Source organism: Pelodiscus sinensis, chromosome 18, assembly GCF_052426305.1.
Source record: "Pelodiscus sinensis isolate ZL-2025 chromosome 18, ASM5242630v1, whole genome shotgun sequence".
Classification (NCBI taxonomy): domain Eukaryota; kingdom Metazoa; phylum Chordata; order Testudines; family Trionychidae; genus Pelodiscus; species Pelodiscus sinensis.
In genome coordinates this window covers 293,267-319,881 of record NC_143069.1, presented here as the reverse complement: position 1 = coordinate 319,881, position 26,615 = coordinate 293,267, and the positions used below count along the sequence as shown (strand labels likewise).

Sequence of the window (26,615 nt, the reverse complement as noted above, 5' to 3'; positions counted from 1 at the left end):
TGTGGGACTGGCCAGGCAGGGTGGTGGGGAGGGTTGGAGGAGGGTTTGGGGGCAGACATGAGGGGGAATGGGCCAGAGGGGGAGGCAATCAGGCTGGACTCTCTCACCCTCAGCTGGCCTGGCTTGTGGCGGAAGAGGCGGATGTAGCAGTTCATGGCGGCAGGGCCCCAGACAAGCTCCTTCTGCGGGGGAAAGGCGAGACGGGCATGCAGCGAAACTGCTTCCATTGGGCATCCAAGCAACGCAGGGTCGCCCTCTAGCCTGGAGCCAGCCCTGCGATGCTGCCGTCTCTGGGGTGGGATCTGCCGCTGTTTATAACAACTCCTCGCCTGGTGGGGAGATGCAGCCACCTCTGGGGCAGCACATGGCGACTTGGCAGCCGCAAGCTGTGTTTGCACCACCAGTTAGGACAGGAAGTGACAATCGTTTCCTTCTGCCGCCCACTGAAACTGCCAGGGGCAGCATGAAATGGACAATTTGGCTCCAGTCCTGGGGTTACCGCCACCCTCATACTAACTCTTCAGCGTCGGGGATAGGGACAGCGGTTTTACGTCTTGTCGCCGAGCTGCCTCTACTCACGTATTTATCCCGGAGGTCCTGGAAGGCTTGGCCCACGTAGGAAGGAAGGGATCTGTATTGGGAAAGTCTGCACTTCTTTGCTGGCGCTCCTTCGGCAAAAGTTTCCACCAACACCAGCAAGAGCGCTGAGACTAGAAGCCTGTGGCCCATAGTAACTGTATCCAGAAAAAATCTCCTAAGTATGTTCTGTTCATCACACAGTATTAAAACAGAGCGAAATTACTGAGCCAATAATTTGTTGTAAGGCTGATCCAACGACCCCAGAATATTTGTTGCCAATTTGTGTCAGTTTGGTCAAATTGATTTGCCAAATCAAGAGTTTTGAGGGCTTGGCAAGACTTTCTTTTTCAAACTTCCTTCCATTTTATTTCAAGCATAATCAAAAGCGGTCAGGAGTGAAACGAAGCCTTCTGTTTAGCCCAAATTAATTATTTTGTAAAGAGTTTTCAGTGGGCTGAAAAACCTTGAAACATTTCCTTTCTGGTTCGATTTGAAATGACTTTTTTCTATTTCCAGCAAACCGAAGAAGCCCCAAAGGAAACCCAAAGGAGCCTCAGACACCCAGTGGGATCCAGCAATAGCAGGATTTGGATCAGAACCTCTAGGTCAGCTCAAGTGGATGCAACCTCTCTACTGTCCTTCTGTGTCTGACCGTCTCATATTGAGAAGTGCTGGTACCCTCCTTTCATAGATGGGGAAACTGAGGCACAGCACTGCTGTGTGAGTCCTCCAGGATCACACCAGGAGGGGGTGGTAGAGCAGAGACCTCTGTACACTGCACCTAAGTGGGGCCTGCCAGCCATGGGCTTCTGGGCTTGCCGTTCCAAAGCCCTTGCTTGTGCATCCACCCGGCACTGTTAACTTGGATTTGCAGTGGCTGGCTCTGGGTCCTGCAGCCCTGTTGAGGCATCCACACTGCACTACACAGACCTGCTGGCTGGGGGCTGCAGCTTGAGCTGTGTCCCCTCAGCACTAGAGTTCTGACCTCCTCCTGGCCAGGGGGATCCTGAGTCAGTCTGGCTTGTGTGTGGATGGAGGGGGCGTGGGCTTCCAGCGCAGTGCGGGTGTGCTCTGAAGGAGAGACATCAGTAGCTGCAGTGGGAGCAAGGGGGCTGCCCTCCTGCAAGAGTCACGGAAAGAGGACACGCTCCACCAGGACAGATTTCCCACTGGCGCTGCACTTCAGCTGGGGACGGCTCTTCTAAAGCGCCCGGCCTGCCAAGGCTTCCTGCACCTGATGCCTGAGGCTCAAAGGGCGCCTAGGCCTCGGGGAGCTAACTGGTTGTGGCGGTGTAACCAGGGGTATGTCATGTCCCCCCCCAAGCTGGAGAGGTTTGCCCCATGCAGTGGGCAGAGGAAGCCACGTCCCCTCGCTCATGCTGGGCAGGATCCCCCTGGAACCAGGCAGCGCAGACATGTGCTCAGGGCTGGAACCTCAGCAGAGCCCCAGCCGGCTGCTGGTGCGGAGTGAAACCCTGCACTGGACGGAAAGGTAGAAAGTGACCGGAGAAAGAGACCGAGACTCAGCAGCAAAGTGTAAGTTCCCTAGGGCCCTGGGGTGGGACCTGGTGGAGAAAGGAAGGTCTGGTTCCCCCTACCCTGTCCGACCCACTACAGACATCGCTGATGGACAGGGAGGGGAATTGGGCTGCCAAAGGCTGTTGCATAGGCTTTGGCCACTAGGCATTACTACCCTGAAGCCCAGGCTAGCATCAGTGACTCAGTCCAGGGGCCCAGACTGCCCTCTGGGGGGCTGAGAGGTCATACCTGCCCTGCAACAGGAGGGGAAATGTCACCATTATTTATTTGTTGTATTATCCTAGTACAAAGGACCAACTCCACGCTGTGCCAGATGCTGTATATATTTGTTGCTATTAGGTATATTGTGGTAGAACCTAGATACCACAGTCCCAAATCAGGACTCTGCTGTGCCAGATGCTGTACATATTTATTGCTATTAGGTGTATTATGGTACCCAGGCTCCCCCTGGGCCAGGATACATAGAACAAGCTGGTTCCTGCCCTAGGGAGCTGAGGGTCCCTAAACCACCGAGTGTGAAAGTCCAGACTCCGTAAAGCTCTGCGGACTGGCTTTCTGGGTGTCTGGTTTATCGTTCCTGCCCCTGCTGAGTGCCATGCCCAAAGCGAGACCAGTTCCCTGGGTGGCAAAGTAACACAGCGCTGGGACGTCTACAGGGAGGGCCTGGATGATGGGGGAGGGTGACTCGTTTAAGTCTCTGACGTTACAAAGGCAGCCGGGTTCCATGCACCCTAAAGCGCGCGTCCTCGGGAAAGCGGCACTGTGGGCTCTGCCGCACCAGACACAGGCCAAGACGTTTTGTTCCTAATTAATACCAACAAGGCAGGGTTGCTTTATTCCTCGAGCTGCTGCAATTGAGTTGGCTGCTTGCCTTGTGTCACGGCAGCACACGTCACTCTTGGCAGGCGTTCGCAGAACAGACATTGCGAGTGTACAGTCATTCAGTTCTACGCTTTCAATTGCCCACCGACCTAATGAACGGCATTGGCTTCTATTGAACTCGAAGGAACTAGGGAAAGAGGGGGATCTGTACAGGGAGGATTACATGGCTGGATGCATGAATAGATGGGTTTGTGGGGAAGAAGGGGTGGCCAGATAGAGGGGAGTGTGTGGGGAGGGAGGGATGAATCTGCCTTGAATCCTGCATGCACTTTGGGTCTAGAACTAGGGATCACCAACAGAAATTAATAGGTAGCAAGTTTAAAACAAACAAAAAGAAGTATTTCTTCACACAGCTCACAGTCAATCTATGGAACTCCTTGCCAGAGGATGTTGTGAAGGCCAGGTCTTTAACAAGTTTCCAAAAAGAACTAGATACATTCATGGGGAATAGGTCCATTGATGGCTATTAGCCAGGATGGGCAGGGCAGGTGTCCCTAGCCTCTGTTTGTCAGAAGCTGGGAATGGGCACTAGGGGATGGATCATTTGATGATTCCCTGGTCTGTTCATTCCCTCTGGGTACCTGGCACTGGCCACTGTTGGCAGACAGGACACTGGGCTAGATGGACCTTTGCTCTGACCCAGTCTGGCCGTTCTTATGCCCCTTCTCAAAAAGATTTGGAGAGAATTGGAAAAAGTCCAGAGGAGGGCAACAAAAATGATTGGGGCTGGCCCATCTTCCATAGGAGGAGAGGAGTTTTCAGCATGGAAGAGAGATGGCTGAGGGGGATATGAGAGATGGCTATAAAATTGTGATGGAGGTGACGAAGCGGACGAAAGAAAAAGTGTTATTTTCTCCTTTCTTAGAGCATGAGAACCAGGGATCCCCCAATGAAATTAAGAGGCAGCAGAATTAAAATAAACATAAGGAAGGGCTGATCCCACAGCAGGCCTTGACGGAGGATGCTGTGAAGGCCAAAAGTATAAATGGGTTATAAAAGAATGAGAGAAATGCCTGGAGGACAGGTCCAGCAGAGGCTGTCAGTCCGAATGGTCAGGGATGAAACCTTTCGCTGTGTGTTCCTAACCCTCCTCCTGCCAGAAGCTGGGAATGGGTCACAGGGGAAGGATCACTTAATTATTTACCTGTCCTGCTCTTTCCCTCTGAAGCACCTGACACTGGCTGCTATCGGAAGACAGGACGGGGTTTAGATGGACTATTGGTCTGACCCCTGTGGCCTTTCTCCTATGTTCCTATGATGTGTGAGTCTGGGGAGGAGGAAGGGAGAGACGGAGGGGTGGCCCCGGGATGGCTAGCAAGAAAGAACCTGACTCTCATTGACTTCAGACGAAGCAGAACGAAGCTCCAGAATTTCTGTTTACTCCCAGGCAGTCGTTAGGAGCGCTCGATGAGCGAGCTAATTGCACAATTACTGTGTCGGGGAGCTCAGATAAATAAAATATTGGCTGGGCTGGTGGCAAAAAACCGATCCTTTTAAGAAAGGCAAGAAGGTAATTATGGGATTTGCCAGGTCTGCCAAGCAAAGTCGTTCGTTGCCAGACGCAGGTTGGATTTCAATTATTTTTTGACAACATTTACATCAGCAAACTGAGTAATGGGGTGGTTAGCGCGACAGCAGGCAGGAATCTGGGCCAGGGGCTACGAAGCAGCGGAAGGAATCACAGTGGCTCAGTGCTACGCTGACTTGCCAGCTTACTTGAGCACTGAGTGGGGTCACACTGGATAGTGCCTCAGTTTCCCCTTCTCTGAAATGTTTTAATAATATTGCTCTAACTTCCTGCTCACTGCTGTAGCACCAGTGGAATCAATGAGGCCAAATCCCGCTGCTATAAATTCAGCCTCTTCTTTACAACCTGAAGGACCAGAAAGCTACTCCAGTTCACCTGACGGCAACAGAAGCATCTAGAGTCAAGTTGGCCAAAACATTTCAGCAGGTAAGTTTCCCCCAGATTGTAAATGATGTAAAGAAATCTGTTAGTGCTGGTTGGAAAATGGGGGGGCGGGGGGCATTCTGCCAAGAATTTGGACTTTTTGTTAAAGAGCAGAAACCTGAATATTTCTCTTTGAACACTGGGGAAAGCCAAAAAGATTTAAGCCGAAAGCTGTCAGCACCTGAAAAGTTTCAGCTGAAACTCAGAACATTCTAGGCCCAAAACTGCCAAAGGAAAAAACCATTTGAGACCAAAAGCTGGTTTATTTTTTATGGCAGAAACTAAAAAAAATTAGACCAACCCCCTGAATATTTTCAGAAGAAAATTAGAAAAGTTTAGGCCAAAAATGAAAGACTTTTGCAGCCCCCAAAACGTCTGGTTTTAGTTTTCCCAGGAAAATGGGAATCCTTCTGTGGAAAGCAGGCACCTTCCTTCTGTGAAAACTCATCTAGTCATCCCTTTCCCCGTTTTCCCCATCACACTGAAGTTTTGACAGGAAAAGCCGTACCTGTGAGAGCTGCGGCCAGGGTGTTGATTCAATTCCTTCGGACTCTTCAATCCCTTTCCACCTGCTTTTTGCTGCTGACTGCGTGTATGTCGCTCCATTTCCACGACTTTTATGCCCCAGAAATTTTCTGTTTGTAACCTTGCAAAAAGAAAATGTGTTTTTGCTTTTGAGAAGTGCTCCTGCTTGGAAAGGGAAAACGAAAAGCTTTAGGCAGGTGTATGGAAACAGAAAGACTCGGGATGTCATCAGCTCATGATGCTGGGGGAGGTTTGTCCAAAGTTGGCATACCTTGCTCCTCTCTGCATGAGATCTGGATCAATAGGAGCACACGCTGGGGCTTTCCCCAGATGTTACAGTTCCAGCCTGGGCAGTTTTTGCTCTGGTTTGCACAGCACTGGGGGAGTCACAGGAGCTTGTGCCAGATGGGGCACACAAAGAGGCTTTCCTCTTTCCATTTCATGTGGTGGGGTTGGCCTGGGATAGAGACCTGGGGCTGCTCAGGAGGCCAGTTGTTTCCTAAAGTTTGGGGACAGTTTTGTGTAGCAGGCTCTGCTTTATATAGAACCAGGAGATGCTTTATTTCGGGAAGGGCCTGCACAGAAGTCTGGAAGGCAGGACGGCTGGGTTCTCCCAGTGCCAGGGGCAGAAGGCTGAGCGCTAGGACTGCTGAGTTTGAATTCCAGCTCTAGGAGCAAGTAGGGCCTAGTAGTTATAGTGAGGGACGGGGTGAGGGCCTTGGGTTTATTCCCAGCTGTGATAGGAGAGTGGGATCTAGTGCTTTGAGCAGGGCAGGGTTGGGAGCCAGGACTCCTGGGTTCTGTCCTCAGCTGTGGGAGGGTCATGGGGTCTAGGGGTGAGAGCAGGAAGCGGGCTAGGAGCCAGGACTCCAATGCAAAGACTGGGAAGCAGCATGCTCACACCTTGCTCAGCATCTCCTGCCTGGATAGGTTTCTGTGTGTTCTCTGGATCTTGGCATATTATGTCCCACCCCACCAAATTGAGAGTTAGGATTTCTTCCAACCTCCTGTGTTGCACACTCCTTGCCCATTTCAACCCTAGACTCCCACGCCCTGGCTCAAAAAATCCAGGAAATCCATTGCCGGGCCCTAGCACGTGTACAGGATCTTCTGGAATCCGGGATGCTTGGAAATGGTTGAGAGATCTTAGGAGGTTTTCTTCGCATATGGGATGTGAATGTTTGGAAGAGCAAATATTGTCTGTTAGGTACATTACGGGAGCTCTTAGGCATCCCAGTCATGGCCCAGGCCCACATTGGTGTACATTTTTACTGCTATTAGATATATTACGGTAGCCAGGTGCTGTACAAACCCAGACCAGAAAGACGTCCTGCCCCAGTGAGTTTAACACGGATTGTGGCTTCAACTCTGCCCATTCTCTGATCATCTGCTTTGTTCCCTTCTGATTCTCAGAAGAGCCTGGCCCCATTTCAAATCTTCCGAAGCAGAAACCACACAGCCAAGGATCCAAAGAACAGCTGTCCCAAGCTGCAGGCCGGGAACCACCAATGGGGAGTCCCATAGCGTCCGCTGAAAGGTTGTCTCAGAGCATGGAGACTGCCCGTGGAATCTGAAACCATCAGGCATTTCAAGGGGGGAAGCTTATCAGTAAAGCCGGCCTGAGACATAGATTTTTGTAGCTGTTGTTGTAAATTTAACAAAAATAAAACAACCCAGCCACAATCCCCGCAAAACCAAACCAAAAAGACCCTTTAACCCCCACTCCATCCCCCCAAACTGATCCCATCTCAACAGAAATTAAAAAAAAATCTGATAGAAATAATTGCCTCTAGCCAGGTAAACCATCCTCACCAATGCTGGCCACACAGACATGGCCAGATTAAAGCTGGTGGAAGAAAGAGACACTTTTCTTTTAAATACCAGGCCACATTAGCCTGCGGAACTCATGGCCACAGGATGAGAGGCAGGATTCTTTTGAAGTAGCTGGGCCCAGCTGCTGTTAGACATGTGCCTGTGGACTAAAGGGGCATGATTAATAGGTTCAGAGGTCTGAAAGCTGGAAGGGGCCCAAGGACTTGTTTGTGTGGAGGGGCATCTTTTGGTTTAGAAAAGAGAAATATTGATAGGTCCCGGGTAGAACAATCACACAGAGTCTTACTTTCCAGGTGGATAGATTTTTAAGGCGAGAAGGGCCTGGTAGATCCTCTAGTCTGATCCATGTGACAGGTCAGAGAGTTTCCTTTGGATCCCTTTGGGCTGAGTTTGGCTAATGCACATCACCGGCAGACCCCGCGGTGTTCGTTGCAATGGTGACTCGCCTATGCTGTTAAAAATCGCGGCTTTATTTCCAGCACACATTGGTCTGGCTTTGACTTCCAGCCATTGGTGCTTGTTCTGCCTTTCTCCGTGAGATAGAAGGGCGGTCTAGTCTCCAATATGTTTTCCCTCTGGAGGTGCTTAGACACTGTGGTTGACTCAATCATCTTCTTTTTGACGGCACTCCTGATGTCTCTCCCTGCCAGGCATTTTCTCCCACCCTGAAAGAATTTTTGTGGCTCTGCTCTGCCCCCTCACCCACTATTTATATCTGCTTGAAATATGATCCCCAGAACTGGGCGCAATGTCATTCTCGTCAAGGTTGTGTCCAGAGGTGCAATCCCCTTGCTGCTTGCATGTATACACCTCAGGCCCACCTCAGGCCCATTTTCCCCAGCGTGGTCTCACCTGGAGCTGCCTCTCCATCAGGAGCATGAACCCTTTCCCATGATTCCTGCTTTTCAGGAGACTGCACCCCGGTCTGGTGGAACAGATGACATTTTCAAATATTGTAAAATGCAAGACAATGTAGCACTTTAAAGACTAACAAGATGGTTTATTAAATGATGAGCTTTCATGGGCCAGACCCACTTCCTCAGATCAAAACATTTTTTTGATCTGAGGAAGTGGGTCTGGTCCACGAAAGCTCATCATTTAATAAACCATCTTGTTAGTCTTTAAAGTGCTACATAGTCCTGTATTTTGCTTCAGCTACCCCAGACTAACACGGCTACATTTCTATCACTATTCAAATATTGTGAAACCTGTACATGGGGTAGTTCTTGCCACAGTTAATAATAATCCCATGCTCTTATCAGCAGGGAAATCTGAAAGTGCTTTACAAAGGCCACGTCTATGCTATAAAAGGAGAAGCCATAGCCCCATTTTATAGACAGAGAAACTGAGGCACTGGGGAAGTGACTGGCCCAGGTTGCTCAGAAGGCCATTGGACTAGAACCCAGATCTTCTGAGTCCTCTGCTACCCTCCTAGGAGTGTATCTGTCCCTGCTACATTTTTATCCTACCTGGCATACTTCTGGGTGACCCTGCTAGCTAGGCACATGAGTAGCCCTTGCTTCTACCTCCTGTGCACTGCATGGCACTATAAGGGCATAAGCTTGCTATATCTGTCAGCAGGGTGGGAGTGATCGTAAGCCCAGCCCTTTCCATCTCCCTGACATCCTGCAGCACTGAGTTCCACAAGCTAACAGTGCAGTCCTTCCCTCTAGATTTCTCTGGGCCAGCTGTGACTCTGACAAGTGGTCAGAGTTGCCTGGTTCCTTTCTGGACTGTCCATGCCTGTAGCTACATCCCTTCTGATTTCTTCTCTCCCAGGCCGGCCTTTATGTTTTCCAACCTTTCTTCATTTCTCTTGCCCAGTGTCTGGCCCAGCTCCCCTACGGAGCTGAAGCAGGGTGCGTGGGGAGGTCCAATAATCGCCTTGTCCATAGCACGTTTGCCAAGCTGGTTGTCTCTCCAGCTTTCATTCTGCCTATCGAGTGGTTGCATCTCACCGAGCTGTCAGCAAGATCATTTCCCCTGCATACTAGCTCTTTATTGAGAGCTCATCATCTCCAACGTGAGGCTCCAATTGCCCTTTGCAATGCGCATCCCCTGGCCGTACGTTAGCAATCAATTCCCCGCCGGCCTCTCTCAGCGCCTGGTAATGTAAACATGTCATTTCGGGTCACCCACTCATTGGACTCCATGCCTTCCCTGCACAGCTAATACAAATCGGCAGCGCGCTCTCGACAGATCCACAGGGTGGCCAACACTTAACCTTTCACCAGGCTGAAAATTGCCCATCGTCGGTCTCTGCCTCCAAGAGGTCGGTTTCTGACCCAGGACAGGGCTTCGCCTCTCAGTGCTGCATTAGTTACCAGGCAAGCAGTCTGCGGGGTACGGCGCTGGAGCTCTGGCTACTTGCTTTGCTGCTCCTGGCCTCAGTTTCTCCACTGACTGTTTTTGTAAAAAAGCTTCAGAGGGGCAGTCGAGTTAGTCTGTAATTGGAAACACTTAAAAAACAACGAATAGTCCAGCAGCACCTTAGAGACTAACAACACATCATTGTGGGCACAACTCACTTCTTCAGATGAATGGAGTATTAAAAGTCCAGTTCCAAAATAAACAGGGGATGGGGGTGGGAAGGAAGGGAAAAAATAGTGAAATAGGTTCCTGGATGATTATGATGGAGGTGTGCTGTGTGGTTGCTGTTGAAATTACAGGGATTTCACCAACTTCCACCCCACTAACAACCTCAGCCTGGATCAGTACACATGAGAGCTCCACTTCCTTGACATTACAATACAATTACACGATGGACACATTTCCACCACCCTATACATTTCTCAATCTATTGTATACAGCCAAGCCCTAAGATATAACTGGATTTGCTCCAAACCCACAGACAGAGACAAACACCTACAGGATCTATACAGAGCTTTCTTAAAACTGAAATACCCACCCAGAGAAGTGAAAAAACAGATCGACAGAGCGAGAACATGAACTACTTCAAGACAGACCTAAAAGAGAAAACAACAGAATTCCACTTCATAGAATCATAGAATTGAGGAAGTTTATTGCCTCTCCAGGATACAGCACAGCACAGATGTAATCTGGTCACAGAGCTGGGCTAGGATGCCTCAGGCCCCCTTGAGTTGGGGGGAGACTGGGCCCCTAAACTCCAGCTCCTCTCCCTAGGCTGTCTCATCCATCCTCACAGACAGCCACCCACCAACTAACCAACTTCCAGCCCTGCCCCCCAGCCAGGGCAGCATTCTACTAGGACTGGAAAGGACCTCGAGAGGTCATCGAGTCCAGTCCCCTGCCCTCACGGCAGGACCAATTAATGTCTAGACCATCCCTGATAGACATTTATCTCACCTGCTTTTAAATATCTCCAGAGATGGGGATTCCACAACCTCCCTGGGCAATTTATTCCAGTGTTTGACCATCCTGACAGGTAGGAACTTTTTCCTAATGTCCAGCCTAAACCTCCCTTGCTGCAGTTTAAGCCCATTGCTTCTTGTTCTATCCTCAGAGGCCAAGATGAACAAGTTTTCTCCTCCTCCTTATGACACCCTGAAACCTGAAAACCGCTCTCATGTCCCCCCTCAATCTTCTGTTTTCCAAACTAAACAAGCCCAATTCTTTCAGCCTTCCTTCATAGGTCATGATCTCTAGACCTTTAATCATTCTTGTTGCTCTTCTCCGGACCCTCTCCAATTTCTCTACATCTTTTTTGAAATGTGGTGCCCAGAACTGGACACAAAACTACAACTGAGGCCTAACCAGCGCAGAGTAAAGCAGAAGAATGACTTCTCGTGTCCTGCTCACAACACACCGGTTAATGCATCACAGAATCATGTTTGCTTTTTTTTGCAACAACATCACACTGTTGACTCATATTTAGCTTGTGGTCCACTGTAACGTCTAGATCCCTTTCTGCCGTACTCCTTCCTAGACAGTCACTTCCCATTCTGTGTGTGTGAAATTAGGTGTATTATGGTAGCACCTGCAGAGCAGGACCTATCCTACATGGTGCTGTGAGGTGCAACGTGAGAGACAGGCCTTGCTCCTGGGTCCTGTCCAGTGCCTTACCCACTTCCTGATGATGTGGTGTTGAGGGCCCATGTCCAAAAAGCTGACAACAAATATGCAGGATGGGCAGTGGGGAAACTGAGGCCAAGAGAAAAGAAGCGAGTTGCCCAAACACTAGGGAGAGGGGAGAGAGGGGAGCTGGGATTGGAATGCAGGCCTGCCCCAATCCTGGTAGTAACTGGTTTGGCTTTTCCCACCGAGATGCCCCAAACATACAAAGACATTGCCAAGTGTTCTGGCCTTTTCTTCCATTTATTGTGTGAATGGATTTTCCAAGAGTGCAGTGGGCTACAGTTCTGAAAGAGGCCTCCAGGGCATTTCGACAAGCGAGCTACAGGAAGGCAGCATGTGTGGGACACACAAGCCATGGCCAAGTGCTGAGAGTGGTGCCTCTTGTTTGGCGTTCCACCCCACCGTTAATTTCAAAGAACTCAGCACAGGACTCTCGAGGAAACACATCGGGAAGAACTGTGCAATAGGAAAAGCAGGTTCAAATGTGCTGACTGCACCCCAGCAGCAGTGCCAGGGCTAATGATCAGTGGGGTTAGTTAATTATTAAGGAGGGGAAACTGAGGCACAGAGCTGAGATGTGACTTAGCCTAGCTGCATGCAGGCCTGTGCATTGTGAGTGGTTAGTTCTGAATTCACAAAGGCAGATTCGGAGCTCAGTGGCAGCACAGTAACTCCAGAGCAGCTCCATCACTCTCCAGGAAGGTATTCCAGATTTACACTTGTATGTAACAGGGATTCCAATCTGGCTCCTACTCCAGTGAAGTCAGAGGAGTATTAGCCCCACAATGTACATGAGATTAGGAGCTGGCCCCGGGAGCATTGGTCAGAAAGGATGTGCACCATCCATAGTGTAAATGAAATCAGGATCAGATGCTGGGAGTATTAATGTAAAAAGAGAGTGATCTGAATGTGCATCGTTGTGTAAATGAGATGTGATTGCAGTTTGACAGCAATGTGAAAGACATCTGGGTCCAGCCCCTTCCCTCCCTGCCCCACTCTACGCAGGGCGCGGGATGGCACGGAGCTTGTAGGCGAGGCCCTGGCCGCGGAAAGCCCTCCGCAGGGAGGCCAAGTCGATGGCCCCGGGGTCTGTGACCAGCTCCAGGGTGAAGCTCTGCAGGAGGGTGGTTACAAACAGGAAGATCTCCACTGTGGCTAGCCCCTGGCCGAGACACATGCGCTTCCCTGCAGGGGATACAAGAGTATAAGGCCCTCTGCTGGATCTCCTCCGGCCTGTCTCCCCTACCTCTTGCTGGAGGAGTTCCTCCTTCGCAGACTCTTGAGTTCTTTTCATCTGCCCTGGGCACCTCCTAGCACCCTTCTCAGCCCTCACCAAGGGGGAGCAGCGGTTTTAAAGGCAGCCCCAGCACCATGAACGCCAGGCAGAAACAGGCCAATGTGGGCAGGGAAGCTGTGGTCTGGAGCAGGGGGTAGAACCAGGCGTCCTGAGGCCCAGCCCAGCCATAGAACCATAGAGCTGGAAGAGACCTTAGAAGGCATCAAGTCCAGCCCCTGCCCAAGGCAGGACCAATCCCAACTAGATCCACCCAGACATGTGTTGTATGCGCCAGTAGCTGGACTTGGTTGTAGCCATCTCCCCAGCGCCACCCACATGGGCACAGTCACCCCGAGGCTCCTCCAGGGTGTACGTCAGGCAGGAGGGTGGCAAGGCCTTTAGTCTTTGTTCTTAGGGTTGCCAGGTGTCCAGTTTTGAACTGGACAGTCCAGTATTTCAGCATTTTGTCCGGGAAACAAATTGAGAAAATACCGGACAGAGAAATGTCGGGATTTTCTAATTAAGTTTTTATCATCATCATGAGTATCAGTACGTGGTAGCGTACTGCCTGGCTGGTAGACACGCTCACTTGCCCATGCACCCCACAGGGACTGTGCACAGGACAGGCAGCACCCTAGGATCTGTGTGCCCGGGCCAGCCCACTCCCCGCTGGCTGGTTCCTCCCTCCTGCTCCCCACCCAGCCAGCCCCGCTCCCTGGCGGCCGGTCCCTCCCAGCCAGCTCCACTCCCCCCAACCCCTTCCCATCCAGCCCCACGCCCCAGCGGCCGGTCCCCCCCCATCTGAGATCAAGAGTGTCCAGTATTTTTTTTAAACCATCTGGTAACCCTATTTGTTCTGAGCTGAAAGAGCTTGCAGACTCTGCTGCCTCTCCTGCCTGCAGAGCCCTGGTGTCCGTCTGTCCGTGCCTACTGGAGGGGCTGAGCCCTGGTGTGTGTGTGTCCCTGTCGCCCCCTTGCTGGAGGGGCTGAACCCTGCTCCGCGTGTGTATGTGTGTGTGTGTTGCCCCCTGGTGCAAGGGCTGTGGGTGTGCAAGAGAGACATGTAGCAAGGGAGGTGTGTTCACGTTACCTGCCGAGAAGGGCATGGCCGTGTCTCTCTTCCTGAATGCTCCATTCTCATCTAAGAAATGACCTGGGTTAAACTCCTCTGGGGTCTCCCAGCTGTCTGGGTCGAAGTGCACGGAGGCCAGGAGCGGGATGATGGTTGTACCCTGGGAGGGGGGGAGATGGGGAAAAGGTGCCGACAGTGCGAGGTTTTAGGCAATGTATTGCAATAGGACTGGAAAGGCAATAACTGGCCTCAGGGGTTAGAATCTCAAAGCCAGTTCTGATCTCTAAGTCCCTTTCCCAAAGAGGGAAACTGAGGCACAGGGCAGGCAAGGGTTGGGTCCGAAATCACACAATGTGTCAGCAGTGGAGTGGAGAGGAGGATCTAGGCTATCCTGAGCCGCACTGGGCCAACACCTCAGTGCCAAACTGGCTTGGGGATCCCTTCTCCCACACTGAACTGTAGCCACCTCTCAGGTGGAATGGGGCAATTGCTTGCCCAGGTGTCCCTTGCTTGGGGCTGGGATGCAGCCACCTCTAGGGTGGGATGTGGCAGCTGTTTAGTGGCACGGCAGCTCGAGGGAGTGAAGTTTGGAAAGGGGCAGGATGGCATTTCCTCGGCTAACCCTGGGCCAGTGACCCCAGGTGGGGATCTCACCTGAGGGATGCAGTACCCCCGGAAGGCAGTGGGGCAGGTTGTGGTGTGTGGCAGGCTCATGGGCGCCAGATCAAGGTAGCGCTGGAGTTCGTGCAGCACAGCATTGGTGTAGGGCAGCTGCAGACGGTCCCTCAGGGCTGGGCGCTGGGCCCTGCCCACCACCCTGTCCAGCTCCCTATGCACCCGCGCTGCAAAGAGTGGCGTTAGGGTGCTGGAAAAGGGGGACCCCTCATCTGTGCTCCCCCACTTCCCTCCTTGGCCATCCACCCCACCTCCCCCTCATTTCTCTTCTCCCCCTAAAAGCCAGTCCCACTTCCAGACAGCACATATTTCCAAGCCTCTTTGCATCAGTCCCCAGGCTGACTAGACATCCCATGATGGTCCGGGGGAGGGGGCCAAGCCCTACCTCCACCATACTGGGAGCTCTGCCTGGCACCCCCCTCCTGGCACTCTGTTCTTGTCCCTCAACCCTGCCCTTGGGACTGGCATGGGGGGCTTCTAACTCCCCTTTGCCCAGTGCCCAGTGTAATGCAGAGCAACCTCAGGGCTGCTCTAATTCATGGGACGCCCCCATGGACACTGGGGGCAGAAAAGAATCACTGCACAGTGTGCTCTGGCCAGGCCCCTGACCCACCCTCTATGGGCCCTGGGGGGCTGGGAATAAGCACAGCTCCATACACTCCATGCCCTAAGCTAATGACGGAGGATAGGGCCCTTGTATCTGTCCACCCTGGCTGGGGAGTCCCCCAGTGTGCAGGGTGGAAGGGTAGGATTCTGGGGGGCCCAGTCCCTCTTCTTTTGAGTCCCTTTTATTGCTGCTGGATGGGCCAGGAGGAGCCCCTGCCTGCCTTAGGATGGTGTCCTCTGTCTGGGGCCAGCCGGAGTCACCAGGCAGGGATCTTGGGGAATTATCTGCAGGCTGCCCGACCGTAGCACCGGGGATGGGCCAGGGAAGGCAGGCAGGGTGACTCACCCACCTTGCACCTCTGGGAACTTGCTGAGCACCAGCAGGGCAAATTGGATGGTGTTGCTGGTAGTTTCGATGCCCCCAATGAATAGGTTGTTGGTAAGTGCTACCAGGTTCTCATCCCCGAATTCTGACTGCTCCTTCCCTTGCTCCTGCAAAGCACCAAGGGTGGGGGTCTCCAGTGATACCGTAGCCCACCCCTCCTGGCAGGAGGGAGGGAGGGAGGGAGGGTGGAATAAATTGTGTTATATGCATTGAGGAATGTGCATATGTGCACCACCAATAGAAATACATGCTGTCCACTGTGAGTGGGTGCTCTGCTAATCAGCTGGGTGGCACCTGAATCTCTGCTAGCGGTCGCCCAAGCACTCTGGGGTATGGGGAGAGATGGATGGAGGAATGGATAAGAACATAGAAAGAACATAAGAACGGCCAGACTGGGTCAGACCAAAGGTCCATCCAGCCCAGTGTCCTGTTGGCCGACAGTGGCCAATGCCAAGTGCCCAGAGGGAATGAACAGAACAGGGAATCTTCAAGTGATCCCTCCCCTGTCACCCATTCCCAGCTTCTGACAAACAGAGGACAGGGACACCATGGCTAACAGCCATTGATGGACCTGTCCTCTATGAATTTATCTAGTTCTTTTTTGAACCCTATTAAAGTCCTGGTCTTCACAAGATCCTCTAGCAAGGAGTTCCACAGATTGAGTGTGTGCTTAGTTTGGTTGCACCTGCTATCTATTAATTTCTATTAATTACACCTGCCCCTAGTTCTTGTGATCTGGGAGCAAGTCAATAACTTTTCCTTATTCACGTTCTCCACACCAGTCATGATTTTATTGACCTCTATCATATCTCCCCTTCGTCTCTTCTTTTTTAAGATGAAAAGGCCAAGTCTTTTTAATCTCTGCTCATAAGGGATCTGTTCCAAACCTCTCATAATTTTTGTTGCTCTTTTCTGAACTTCTTGCAATGCCAATGTATTTTCTTTGAGATGAGATGAGATGAGATGACCACATCTGCACACACTATTCAAGATGTGGACATACCATGGATTTATAAATCCCTTTAAAAAATAAATCCTAACGTTCTGTTTGCTTTTCAGATGGCCGCTGCTCGCTGAGCGGGTGTTTTCAGAGAACTGTCCACAATGACTCCAAGATCTCTCTCTAGTCAGTTCCACTCCCTGCATCTGACCAAGTGGGACGTGCCCATGAGAGCTGATGCCCAATTCAGTCTGTTGGTCACCAAGGTGCCACAGGACTCCTAGTTGGTTTTATGGGGATGGATGGAGGGGTGCCCCTGGGGAACGGGGGATGGGTTAAGGGGTGTCCATGAGGAGAGAACACGATTGAAGTCTGGCTCAGGAATGGCCACAATTTGCTCCCTAGGATCTAGATAGGATCTAGATGCAACCCCCTATCAATGGAGCTTAATTACAGGTGCAACAAACTGCTCCCCGGCACTGGCTCCGCCGGTCCCCGCCTGCCCCTCACCTTGGCCTGCTGCAGGAGGAAGTGGTCAATGAAGTCGTGGGGGGCACCGGGGTCCAGGTTGGACCGGTGAGAAGCCACCTGGGCCCGGACGAAGACTCTGAGGCGGTCGTAGTCCCGGAAGATGCGCCTGTGCCAGCCAGGTAGGAAGTGCATGATCCCCGAGAAGATGTTATAAAGCTGCGGGGGTGGGGAGAGAGGAGAGTTGGGAAGAGCTGTGAGGTGGAAACAGTTTCACCGTGGGCAGGGACACGGAGGGGCCAAAGTCCTGGGCTGGAATTCAGCAGCCCTGGGTTTTCATCTCCACTCAGCTGCTGGGAGTTCAGGGACCAAAGCCCTGCTCCTTGTTGCCTCAGTTTCCCCCAGGAGGCTTCAGAGCTGACTGGGAAATGGTTTGACCATCCCGTGAGCAGCCGAAAAAGTGTCCCACCTCAGGACAAATTTGAAATCTCACAAGTTCTCCCCGAACCTCGGAAGCAAGAGAATCCCAGGAAAGGTTCATTTCAGCGACCACCTCATCATATTCGTCTGGGCTCGTATTGGCTACAAATTACTGGAGGGTTGGGAGGGAAAAGTCACTTTAGTGCAACCTGCTGGAAGTTTTTCCTGACAAAAATTTCCAGGCCAGAGGTGACCAGTTTTTCTGAAGTGGGAAATTCAATGGCACTGGCCCTTTCCCACACACGTGCTTGGAGAATCAGTGTTTTCCAAGGAAAAACTTAAGTTAGTCTGTAACTAGAAAAACTTACAAAACAATGAATAATCTAGCAGCACCTTAAACTACAAAGCTCATGATAACATCTACGTGTTTTTGTTAGACTTTAAGGTGCTGCTGGACTATTCATTGCTTTGTACATTTTTCTAGTTACAGACTAACTGGGCTACCCCCTGAAGCTTTTATTTTCCAAGGGATAGTCCAAAAATTTCCAACCTACTAACGGTGCATCTCTGCCTCTTGGTGCCAGGCCGAGCATGCAGCTGCTGTGGGGGTTAGGGCGGGGCACTGGGTACCTGTGCATGGAAGGAGCGGAAGAAGCACATGTAGGATGCAATGATGCGCAGGAGCTCCTGGAATTCCTTGTTGTCACTGCTGTAGCGGGTTCCGAACACCATGGAGCAGATGACGTTGGCCACGGCCCGTGTGAGGTGAGGCTGGGGGTCAAACTCATGCCCTGCGAGAGGGGCGAGCAGACACCAGGAAACAAGCCCAGGTTGGGGAAATCAGAAAGCCCAGGAGGCCTGGCTCCCAGCTCCCTCCTCTAATCTCCCAGACCTCACTCCTCTCCCAGAGCTGGGGCTAGAACCCAGGTGTCCTGGCTTCTAGCCCCTTCTGCTCTAACCACTAGACCCAACTTCTGTCCCAGAGCCAGAGGTAAAATGCAGGAGTCTGGCTCCTAGGCTTGCTGCTCTAACCGCTAGATACCACTTCCCTCTCGTAGCTGGAATTCTGAAAACCCCGCTCCCTGCGCTAACCACTGTCAGACGTTTCCCTTCCAGGGCCTGCACCCCCAGGACTCCCCTCTGGGTGCCCAAGGCTCACTGTCTGGGAATGCTACACCCCAGTCCTGAGTGGCAGCTTGAGGTATGCTGCTCACCTTGCTTCTCAGTCACAGCTTGGGTGAGGTGCCAGGCCTCCTCCTGCACCCGCTGCTCCACTGTCCTCTTCCCCATGCCCAAGTTCCGGAGCGTGGAAAGGGTGAACCGGCGCAGCTGCCTCCACTGCTCACCATTGCCGTTAGTTAACCCTGTGACAGTCATGGGGATGTCTGTGTCACTAACAGAGGCTCTGCCTCTTCTCCCAGAGTAGAGCCCCATGTCCCAGCCTTGCCTGCTCCAACCACTGGCCCCAACACTCCTGCCAGAGCTGGAAGAGAACCAGGAGTCTTGGCTTTCAGCCCCCCCCCCGCTCTAACCATTAGTCCCACTCCTCTCCCAGTGCTGAGGAGAAAACCTAGGTGTCCTGGCTAACCCCTCCCCCCCATGCTCTAACCACTAGACCCCACTTCCCTCCCAGACCTCGACAGACCCAGGAGCCCTGTATCTCAGTTCCCCTCCCTTCCAGCTCTAACCATTGGATGCCCCCCACCAATTTGGGTTAACATGGGTTAACATACACAGCCAGTGATAGAGGAGGATATACTATGTTCTTAGTTATTTTTGTCTCCCCCTCCTCCTGTGAATATTTTGGATTAAAAGGGAAAGAAAAAGAAAAAACCCTTTTTCCAAACAATGATTTCAGTTTTTTCATCAGCCCTTCCCCCATCAATGACAAAGGAGGTTTTCTTTAGGCGGGGGCAAACAGAGAATGAAAAATATTACCCAACCAATCAAATTTTGGGGGAGTTGGTTGCTGGCAACCAATGAAATTTTTGAAAATTTTCAGGGTTCCATCAATGGAATTTTCAGGGTTCCCCCTCTCTTTAAAAAATGTGGCTGGGATTGGACTTTTCAAGTGGAAATTTCCACTGTGTTGAAAAGTTTTTAAAAAAAATCTCAAAATTCTGTTTAAGGAAAAGTTGTGCCCAGCTGCAGGCACAGCTGCAGCCCTGGATGTTCACATTAATACAAAATAAGGACAATCCCTGGCTCTTTTCATCTCCAGATGTCAAGAACTTTACAAAAGTGGGGAAACCGAGGCACAGGGCAGTGCGGTTATTTGCCCGAGGTTGTGCAGCAGGTCAGTGTTCTATCCACTAGCCCACACTACCTGAGTCTGCAGTCTCCAGTGGCAGGCAGTTCCACAGGTTCACAAAGCCCCAGCGGCAGCGGAGCCAGTGTGATGCCAGCAGGCAGAGGAGCAGGGCTTTGCAGACAGACCCTCCCCGGCCCACACTCACCGTACCCGCTGGACAGATGGTCGAGCACAGGGACGAGAGCTCGGCCACTGAATTCCTTGTTGTGCTCCACCAGGGCATCACGCAGCACTTCGGACCCGCACAGCACCACCGTGGGCCTTGGGCCCAGCCAGACGGTGAAGATGGGGCCATATTCCTGGCAGAGCTGGGGTGGGAATCAGAGGGGAGGGGTAAGGGAGCACAAGGGGGTGTTAATCAGGAAATGGGAGAACCTGCTGCTTTAGTCTCAGTTTCCCTATCAAGGCTGTGATGGGGGAAAGTGACTTTAAGTGCACCTCCCTGGCCCAGGACTGAGACTAGCGGAAGAGTGTGGTTTGGTCACCCCCCCACCCGCCTCCCCATGGTTCCTGGGGTTGCCAGTTTCAGTTGAATGTGCTCCTGCAGGATTCCAGCAGTGGGAGCCAGTCCTTGCTTACCCGGCGGTAGGAGCGGTACAGCGGGAGGACGTTGTGGGTCAGATTCCCCAGCAGCGGCAGGGGGGCTGGCCCCGGGGGGAGGCGCCCGAGGCCCTGCCTGGATGTGGCTTGGAAGGAGAGGAAGAAAAGGAGGAGAAGGAGGAAGCCCAGGATCAACACAGCACCAGCCTCCATCCTTCTCGCCTGGGGTCAGCTCTGCCCACGTGGCCCAGCTGCCTTAGGAGGTGCCTTATAGCTGGCCCCGGGTTGCTGATTAACTCGCTGGACCCTCGCACATTGACCCTGGCAGCTCAGGCTGCGCCCCCCCCTCCTCATGCCAGGGCTCCCTCCTACCCACAGGGACTGTAGCCCCTCCCCCAATTCAACCTACCCATTCCCTCTGTTTGCAGCCCCTGACGCCGGCCTGGGCCCCAGCCCCACGGCATGGGAATGCAGTCAGTGCCCCAGGGGCCCTGCTCCAGTCCTGCGCAGCTTTCCCACCGAACGGAAGGTGGGTAAATTTGGCATCATCTCTCGCTGACCTTTGGGCTCTTGGCTGCCTGGGATAGCTCCAGAACAGCCCCTTCCTCCCCCGGCCCCTTCTGAATTTGGATTGGCACCAAAGTTCTAGCTGCCATCAGCCATGGCCCAAGAGAAGGGAATTCTCTTCCCCCCACGGGGAGGGGAGCACAGTGACTGCAGCCCCAGCACTGTGGCCTAGTGGCTAGAGAGCTAGCTTGGGGCTCAGGAGGTCTGGCTTCTAATTCAGCTCTGGCACTGGTTGGATCTACTGGGGAAAGTCACCTGCCCATCCCTTGGTGCATCAGTTTGCCCCGCTGGGCCATGGGGACACTGGTACGGTGACCCCTCTGGAAAGCGGGTTGGGGAGGGGGGAACGAACAGCTGGGGATGGGATTGGTGAGTGCTGGGGGCACTGAGATTTCTTGGTGCATTGAGGGGAGCTGGCCAGTGGGGGATGCCAGAACACCCCGCAAAACCACATTGCTGCCCAGCAGCCGTGCAGGCCCTGGTGCACAATTTGGAGCCTGCTCCCTGTTCTGCTCAGGAACCCTGGCTGGAGACAAGGGGGCTGGCTGAGGCCTGGAGCGTTCAAGACTTGCCAGTGGGTTGCACGCGGGGCTGCCATGAGAGCAGCCTCACCCAGAGCCCTGTCCCTGTGCTTGGGGAGGAGGGATGGCAGCTCAGATCTGTCTGAGCCCCCTTTCCCTCTGGCTTAAGGGGTACATCTAGGATTGACCCACAGGCCTCGCTGAGGGGCAGTGACTGCTTTTAGCCTCATTGTGATGGAGGGAAAAGGAGGTGGCTGCATCTCAGCACCGGATGTGGGGGTCTCTGTATAAACCGCTCCCGTGCTCCTCCCCAAAGCTGGCTGCATCTCAGCAGTGCAACTGCACAGCAGTGGCCCAGCACCCAGTGCTCCTTTGAGCAGTGGGCTATTATTTCTTCCTTCTGCTTAGGAGAATCCACCAGCTTCCCTGCTCCCCCTGAGGACTCACACCTTGCACCTCACCCCCCCCCCCCCCCGAGCCCCATCCTCCCGGGGCGGCTCCCCAGCAAGGCTGTTTAACTGCTTTGATTTTCTGACACACCCAATGCAGCCGCAGCCCGTCCCCACTCCCCTAGCTCCAGCACTGCCAGTTTGGGGAGGGGGCAGCAGCCTCAGCCCCCACATTTGCTTAGATCCCCCTCCCACCCCCTGCAGATGGATTGCTCTTTCTGCCCCCGATGGGTCCAGCAAGGCAAAGCCAGCATGAGAGGCCTGAGCCGTGTGCTGGGCTGGCCCATTTCACGCTGAGCTAATGGTGCTGGCTCAGCAGGGAAGAAGTGAGCGGTGCCCAGGAAAGCTCATGATCCCATCTACGTGTGTTGTTGGGCTGTAAAGTGCTACCAGACTATTGGTTGTTTGTTAAGTTTCTCCTGTACAGACGAACTCGGCTCCCCCTGGAGCCCCGGACCCAGAGACCATTAACGTGTGTGACGGGGGGTGGTCCTCAATGAGCTCATCAAGCCACTGTCACCTGCCTTCTTGCTCTCTGGGGCTCCTCACCACCATGTCCTGCGGGTCCAGATCCTCTGCTCTCCCCTAGAGCAGACACAGACTTGAGGTAACTGCCCCCTACAGAGCAACGCACTGATCCAGTTCAGCTCTGGGAGGATACAATTCTAAGGCTCAGTACCCAGGAAACCAACCCCCCAAAAGGGCTCAAGCCCCCAGGCTATGTCTACACTGCACTGTTCTTCCAGAAGAGGTACACAAATTGCAAGCCGCAATTTGCATAGCTTTTTCCACTTTTTTCGGAAGAGGCTTTTCTGACATTTGGCCAATCTACACTGGGCCAAATGTTAGAAAAAACCCTTTTTCGGAACCTCCCTTCTTCGTTGTAAAATGGGGTTTACAGGGATGCCGAAAAAAAGGGTCTGAGCAGATGCGTTCCTTGGATGTGGCAGAGTTTTTCCGGGATACGTCTGGTATCCCGGAAAAACTCTGCAGTGTAAACATAGCCCCCGAGAAATCTGCCCTTCTCTGAGTAAAAACTCTAGGTGAGGAAAGCTCATGAGGATGTTCACACTCTTTATCAATGAAAGAAAGAGAGAGAGAAGCACACGGATTGCTATCCCCAGGTTACAATTATTTACACTGGGCTCCATAGCAAATAAAAGTATTGTTATTAAGTACAAGCAGTGGAATGTAAGTGGTTGCAAGTGAAACCAGATGGATCAAAGTAAGTTACTAAAATAAAATGAAAAGAAAGTGCACGGCTAATGCTAATTTACTAAAAAACCTACTGCAAGCAGATTCTTACCCCAATGAGCTGTTTTTGTTCATAATCATCAGGTCAGAGACAGCCTATTTAGCTTGACCTGGGTCCCCAGCCCTTTTTGGAGTGTGTCGTGCAAGCCAAAGACAAAGGCCCAACAACTTTCCCTTGGATAAATATTCTTCTCCCCAGGGCAGGAATTTTTTGTTCTACATTCCTGCTTCCATGGAAAATGACCTGTTCGTTCAGTGGCTATGCTAATTAGCGAGGCCCCAGGGACAGTAGATCTCTAGGTGCCAAAGACACACCTGGGGAATGAATCTGGATGCCTGCAGACCAGCCAGAGTAACGATGGCTGGCTTGGGACGCAAGGATAGGTCGCTGGGCCATGGGACCCACTCCAGCTTGGAAGAGACCAGGGAGGGATATAAAATGCCATGTGGCAGACTCCATCTTGTCTTGAGTTCAGCTCCTGATCCCAGATGCAGCCTTGGAGGGAACAATGAGCCGGGAAGAACCGTGGACCCAGACTGACATAGGATGTAACCAGAGACTTCTCAGATAGCAGTTGTAGCATCTCTGCTAAGAGCCTGCATTGAGAACTGGGGGATTCGCTGCATGTAATGTATTCTCCTTAACAACCTCACTCTCGTGCTTTTCTTTCTTTTATTAATAAAGCTTTCGATTTTAGATTCTAAAGGATTGGCTCAGCGTGGTCTTGTGGGTAAGATCCAGAGAGTAAATTGACTGGGACCCGTGGCTGGTTTCTTGGGACTGGAAGAACCTGTTCAGGGTAGGTGAGATTGGGGTCTAAAACCCCTCACCTGTGTTAGGCCCGGGGCTGATTGGGGCACAGGGAGAGGTGGGGTATCTGAGGGGTTTTGCTCATGAGGCTTCTGGCTGGCCAGATGGGCAGCTGAAGCACTCGGTGTGACTGGTTTGTGGCCTGTTTGAGAAGGTCTCCGGTCTGGGGCTGTAAGAAGCCCTGAGTTTTGAGCAATTCACCCTGAGCGGACACACTCAGCTGTGCCCAGACCCGGCCTGGTCAGTCACACCCTGCACAGAAGGCGGAGGGTGTTCCTTAATGTCCAGAGGCAGAGAACTCCAAGGGGAGAGACCCAAGAATTTAGACTGGAGGTGGGGAGAGAGCAGAAGACAAAAAAGGGGCCAATGAAATGACAGCCTAAGCACGGAGGGCAAGAAGCGAGTTAATCCCAGCCTGGGCAATGACCCCAGGACCGGGCCATAGAGTTATTAACTGCCTGGCGCAGGTGTCTGGTAGGGTTGCCAGGTGGTTTCAACAAAAATATTGGACACACTTGACGTTACATCACAATCGACATTCCATCTGACTGAGAACATCCCGGACAGGCTGGTTTCTCATTTCTAATTCTCATACTGGACTGCCCAGTTCAAAACCGGACACCTGGCAACCCTGGCATCTGGACTTGCTGAGAAGCTGCGATTATTGAGGCCAGGCAGGAAAGCAGAGGGCTGGGAGGGACCCAGGGGAGCCAAAACCTGCTTTGGAAAGTAGGCTATGGAAATGCCAGCTCGGCATGTAGAGGGGGGCCCCGGAGACTAAGCCCCCAACTCCCCCGGAGAATAAGCTGCAGGAGCCGTGCGTGTAGGGGGAGCCTGACAACGCTCAGAGAGGCAGAGGAGATTCTGGCCAGGAAAGAGGAGGGATCCCTGGGCCTCTGACAAGGGCTGCCCAGACCCCGGCCGAGATCGGGGCTCTGGGCTGGGCTCTGCCAGACCCCAAGTGAGACCAGGGCAGCTGCTGTCCTGGGCACTGCACAGAACTTGATCCAGATAAGGTCCAGGGCACTGTCAGTACCCAGGATTCCTGACTCTAACCACTGGACCCCACTCCCTTCTCAGGGGACCCTCCACTCTACCACTATATCCAACTTCCCCATTTCCACATACACGCCTGGCTTCCTGCTCCAACCACTAGACCCCACTGCCCTCCCAAACTGAGAATGGGGCCCCATTACACCCAGTGCTGTGCACATATACCGAGCAGGAGGCTGCCCCTTCCCCACATGGATCGTGCTCTAACCAAGAAGCCAGGGTTAATGTGTCCACTGGGGAACCCACAAACTCATGTCTTGAGTGAGCCCAGCCAGCTTGCTGATCTCACAGAAGATTCCCGACCATCTCATGCCAAGGCTGCTTCAGCTTGTTGGGCCCCTTGGCTCTGTCACCACCCTTCCCTGGCTTGGGGAGACGGGATCTGAGGGCTGGTCTGACAGCACGGCTCCAGACACAGCAGAGCTGGGCATCTGGGGGGTGGATTAGCAGTGTGAGCAGTGGAGAAGGCCGAGGGCGGGAGGGAGGGAGGGAGGGAGGACAGGGAAGTGAGAGGTAAAGAAAGGAAAAGGAAGAACGAGTTGATCAGAAGGAAAGTGGAGATGACAGAAAGAAGGAAAGATCCTGCCAGTAAGAAAGAAGAAGAAAAAAGAAAGGCAGGAAAGTCTGATCAGAAAAAGAAGAGAAAATGGGAGGAAAAGCGAGGAAAAAAAGAAAGGAAAAGACAAAGAAAGGGAGGAAATGAGAGGAGAAAGCTATTCCCGGCCCTGGCCTTGCGCTTTCTCCTCCATCTCCCACCCCTGCCCCATTGCACTGTGACCAGTCCTGATCCCTACTGGGGTTGGAGAGAAAGAAAAGCCCTGCCTAGGGGCTCTAGACATGGGAAGGGGTTTACAAACAGGAGCAGGGGCTGGGCACGGGGAGCTGTAGAGCCACAGAGCAGGGCTGGGAATTAGCACAGCAAGCACTTTCCCCATTGGATTTGTGCACAGTGGCGTTTGAGGCAAAGAGGGGCTCCCTGAATGAAAACCCTCCCCAGCACTGCCTGCCTAATGGCCCTGGGAGTCCCACACGGCTGTGGCTTCCGCACTGGCACCTCCGCAGGTCCATGGACAAGAGTGACAAGCAGACTGGGATGTAGGACTCCTGGCGTTCTATTCAAGTTGCTCCATTGCTTCATGCCTCAGTTTCCCCACAGCCTCTCTGGAGCAGGGACCGCGTGGCTGCAGTGCTGCTCTGGTCTTGGTTGCCAGCCAGATTCCCAATGACACCCTCAGGCGGACGACTGAGGGAGGTAGCCAGGAAAAGGCCTTGGTTGTAGCTGTATTTGGCCTTTTCATGCTGCATCCCAGCCAGGAAGCCTCTTCTGGGGTGGAGAGGTGACAAGAGAGGGCGTGAAAGAGAATCTGGGGTCCCGTCGGGGCCCCTGGGGTGTAACGCGGATTTGATTGTAACAGCCTGTTCTGGCCCAAGATGGTGAGAGAAGAACGCCCCAGTTTTGCGTTTCACAGGGATTGGGGGATCATGCAGCCAGCTGGGGCATTGGAGGTAGCACCGACTGCTGGGGAGAGAGCCCCCTATTCTGCCCCATTGCCCTGCGCCCCCTAGTGCCCCACTGAGATAGCACAGCTTCAGAGGTACAGGGCCCCTTACTGAGCCTCAGCCCCTGCGCCTTACTGCACAGCGCCCCCTAGTGTTCCAAAGCAGGGCCCATTCAGTGGCCTTCCTGCTAGCATTTCAACCCCAGTTCTGGCACTCAGAAGCCTTATGGCCCTGGGAGTCCCACACAGCTGTGGCTTCCACATTGGCGCCTCCGCAGGTCCCGGAGCCTCTGACAGGGATAAATGTCTGCAACAAGAAAATAATGACTAAGCAGGATGTAGAGTTTAATTAAGCTCCAATCCTGAAGCTCCAGGCTGCCCGGCCAGCGAGCTGACCCAGGCC

General features: G+C 52.8%; 1 protein-coding gene and 1 long non-coding RNA gene across 2 annotated transcripts; one reads left to right on the top strand and one right to left on the bottom strand.

The window, feature by feature from the left end:
* The first annotated feature begins 92 nt into the window (after window positions 1–92).
* LOC142825309 (uncharacterized) lies at window positions 93–8,229 on the top strand. The gene is made up of 3 exons (XR_012899745.2): window positions 93–2,115; window positions 4,814–4,954; window positions 6,890–8,229. It is a non-coding gene; the product is annotated as an uncharacterized LOC142825309 (long non-coding RNA).
* Window positions 8,230–11,586: 3,357 nt separating this feature from the next.
* On the bottom strand, window positions 11,587–20,316 carry LOC102457583 (cytochrome P450 2F2-like). Its single transcript, XM_006135758.5, has 9 exons — window positions 20,098–20,316; window positions 19,664–19,826; window positions 18,422–18,571; window positions 17,838–17,998; window positions 16,830–17,006; window positions 15,345–15,486; window positions 14,368–14,555; window positions 13,732–13,873; window positions 11,587–12,550 (listed from the first exon to the last, which is right to left on the bottom strand). Exons 1-9 carry the CDS (start codon window positions 20,269–20,271, stop codon window positions 12,363–12,365), a joined length of 1,485 nt encoding a protein of 494 aa, XP_006135820.3. The 5' UTR covers window positions 20,272–20,316; the 3' UTR covers window positions 11,587–12,362.
* Between the last annotated feature and the right edge of the window lie 6,299 nt (window positions 20,317–26,615).

Excerpts from the sequence above, each read along its gene's own strand:
- LOC102457583 (XM_006135758.5), bottom strand. The coding sequence starts at position 20,271 with ATGGAGGCTGGTGCTGTGTTGATCCTGGGCTTCCTCCTTCTCCTCCTT. Across the intron at positions 15,487-16,829 it reads TCCTCCTGCAGCAGGCCAAG|GAGCAAGGGAAGGAGCAGTC; the intron begins GTGAGGGGCAGG and ends GGTGCTTTGCAG. Across the intron at positions 12,551-13,731 it reads GGCCATGCCCTTCTCGGCAG|GGAAGCGCATGTGTCTCGGC; the intron begins GTAACGTGAACA and ends TATCCCCTGCAG.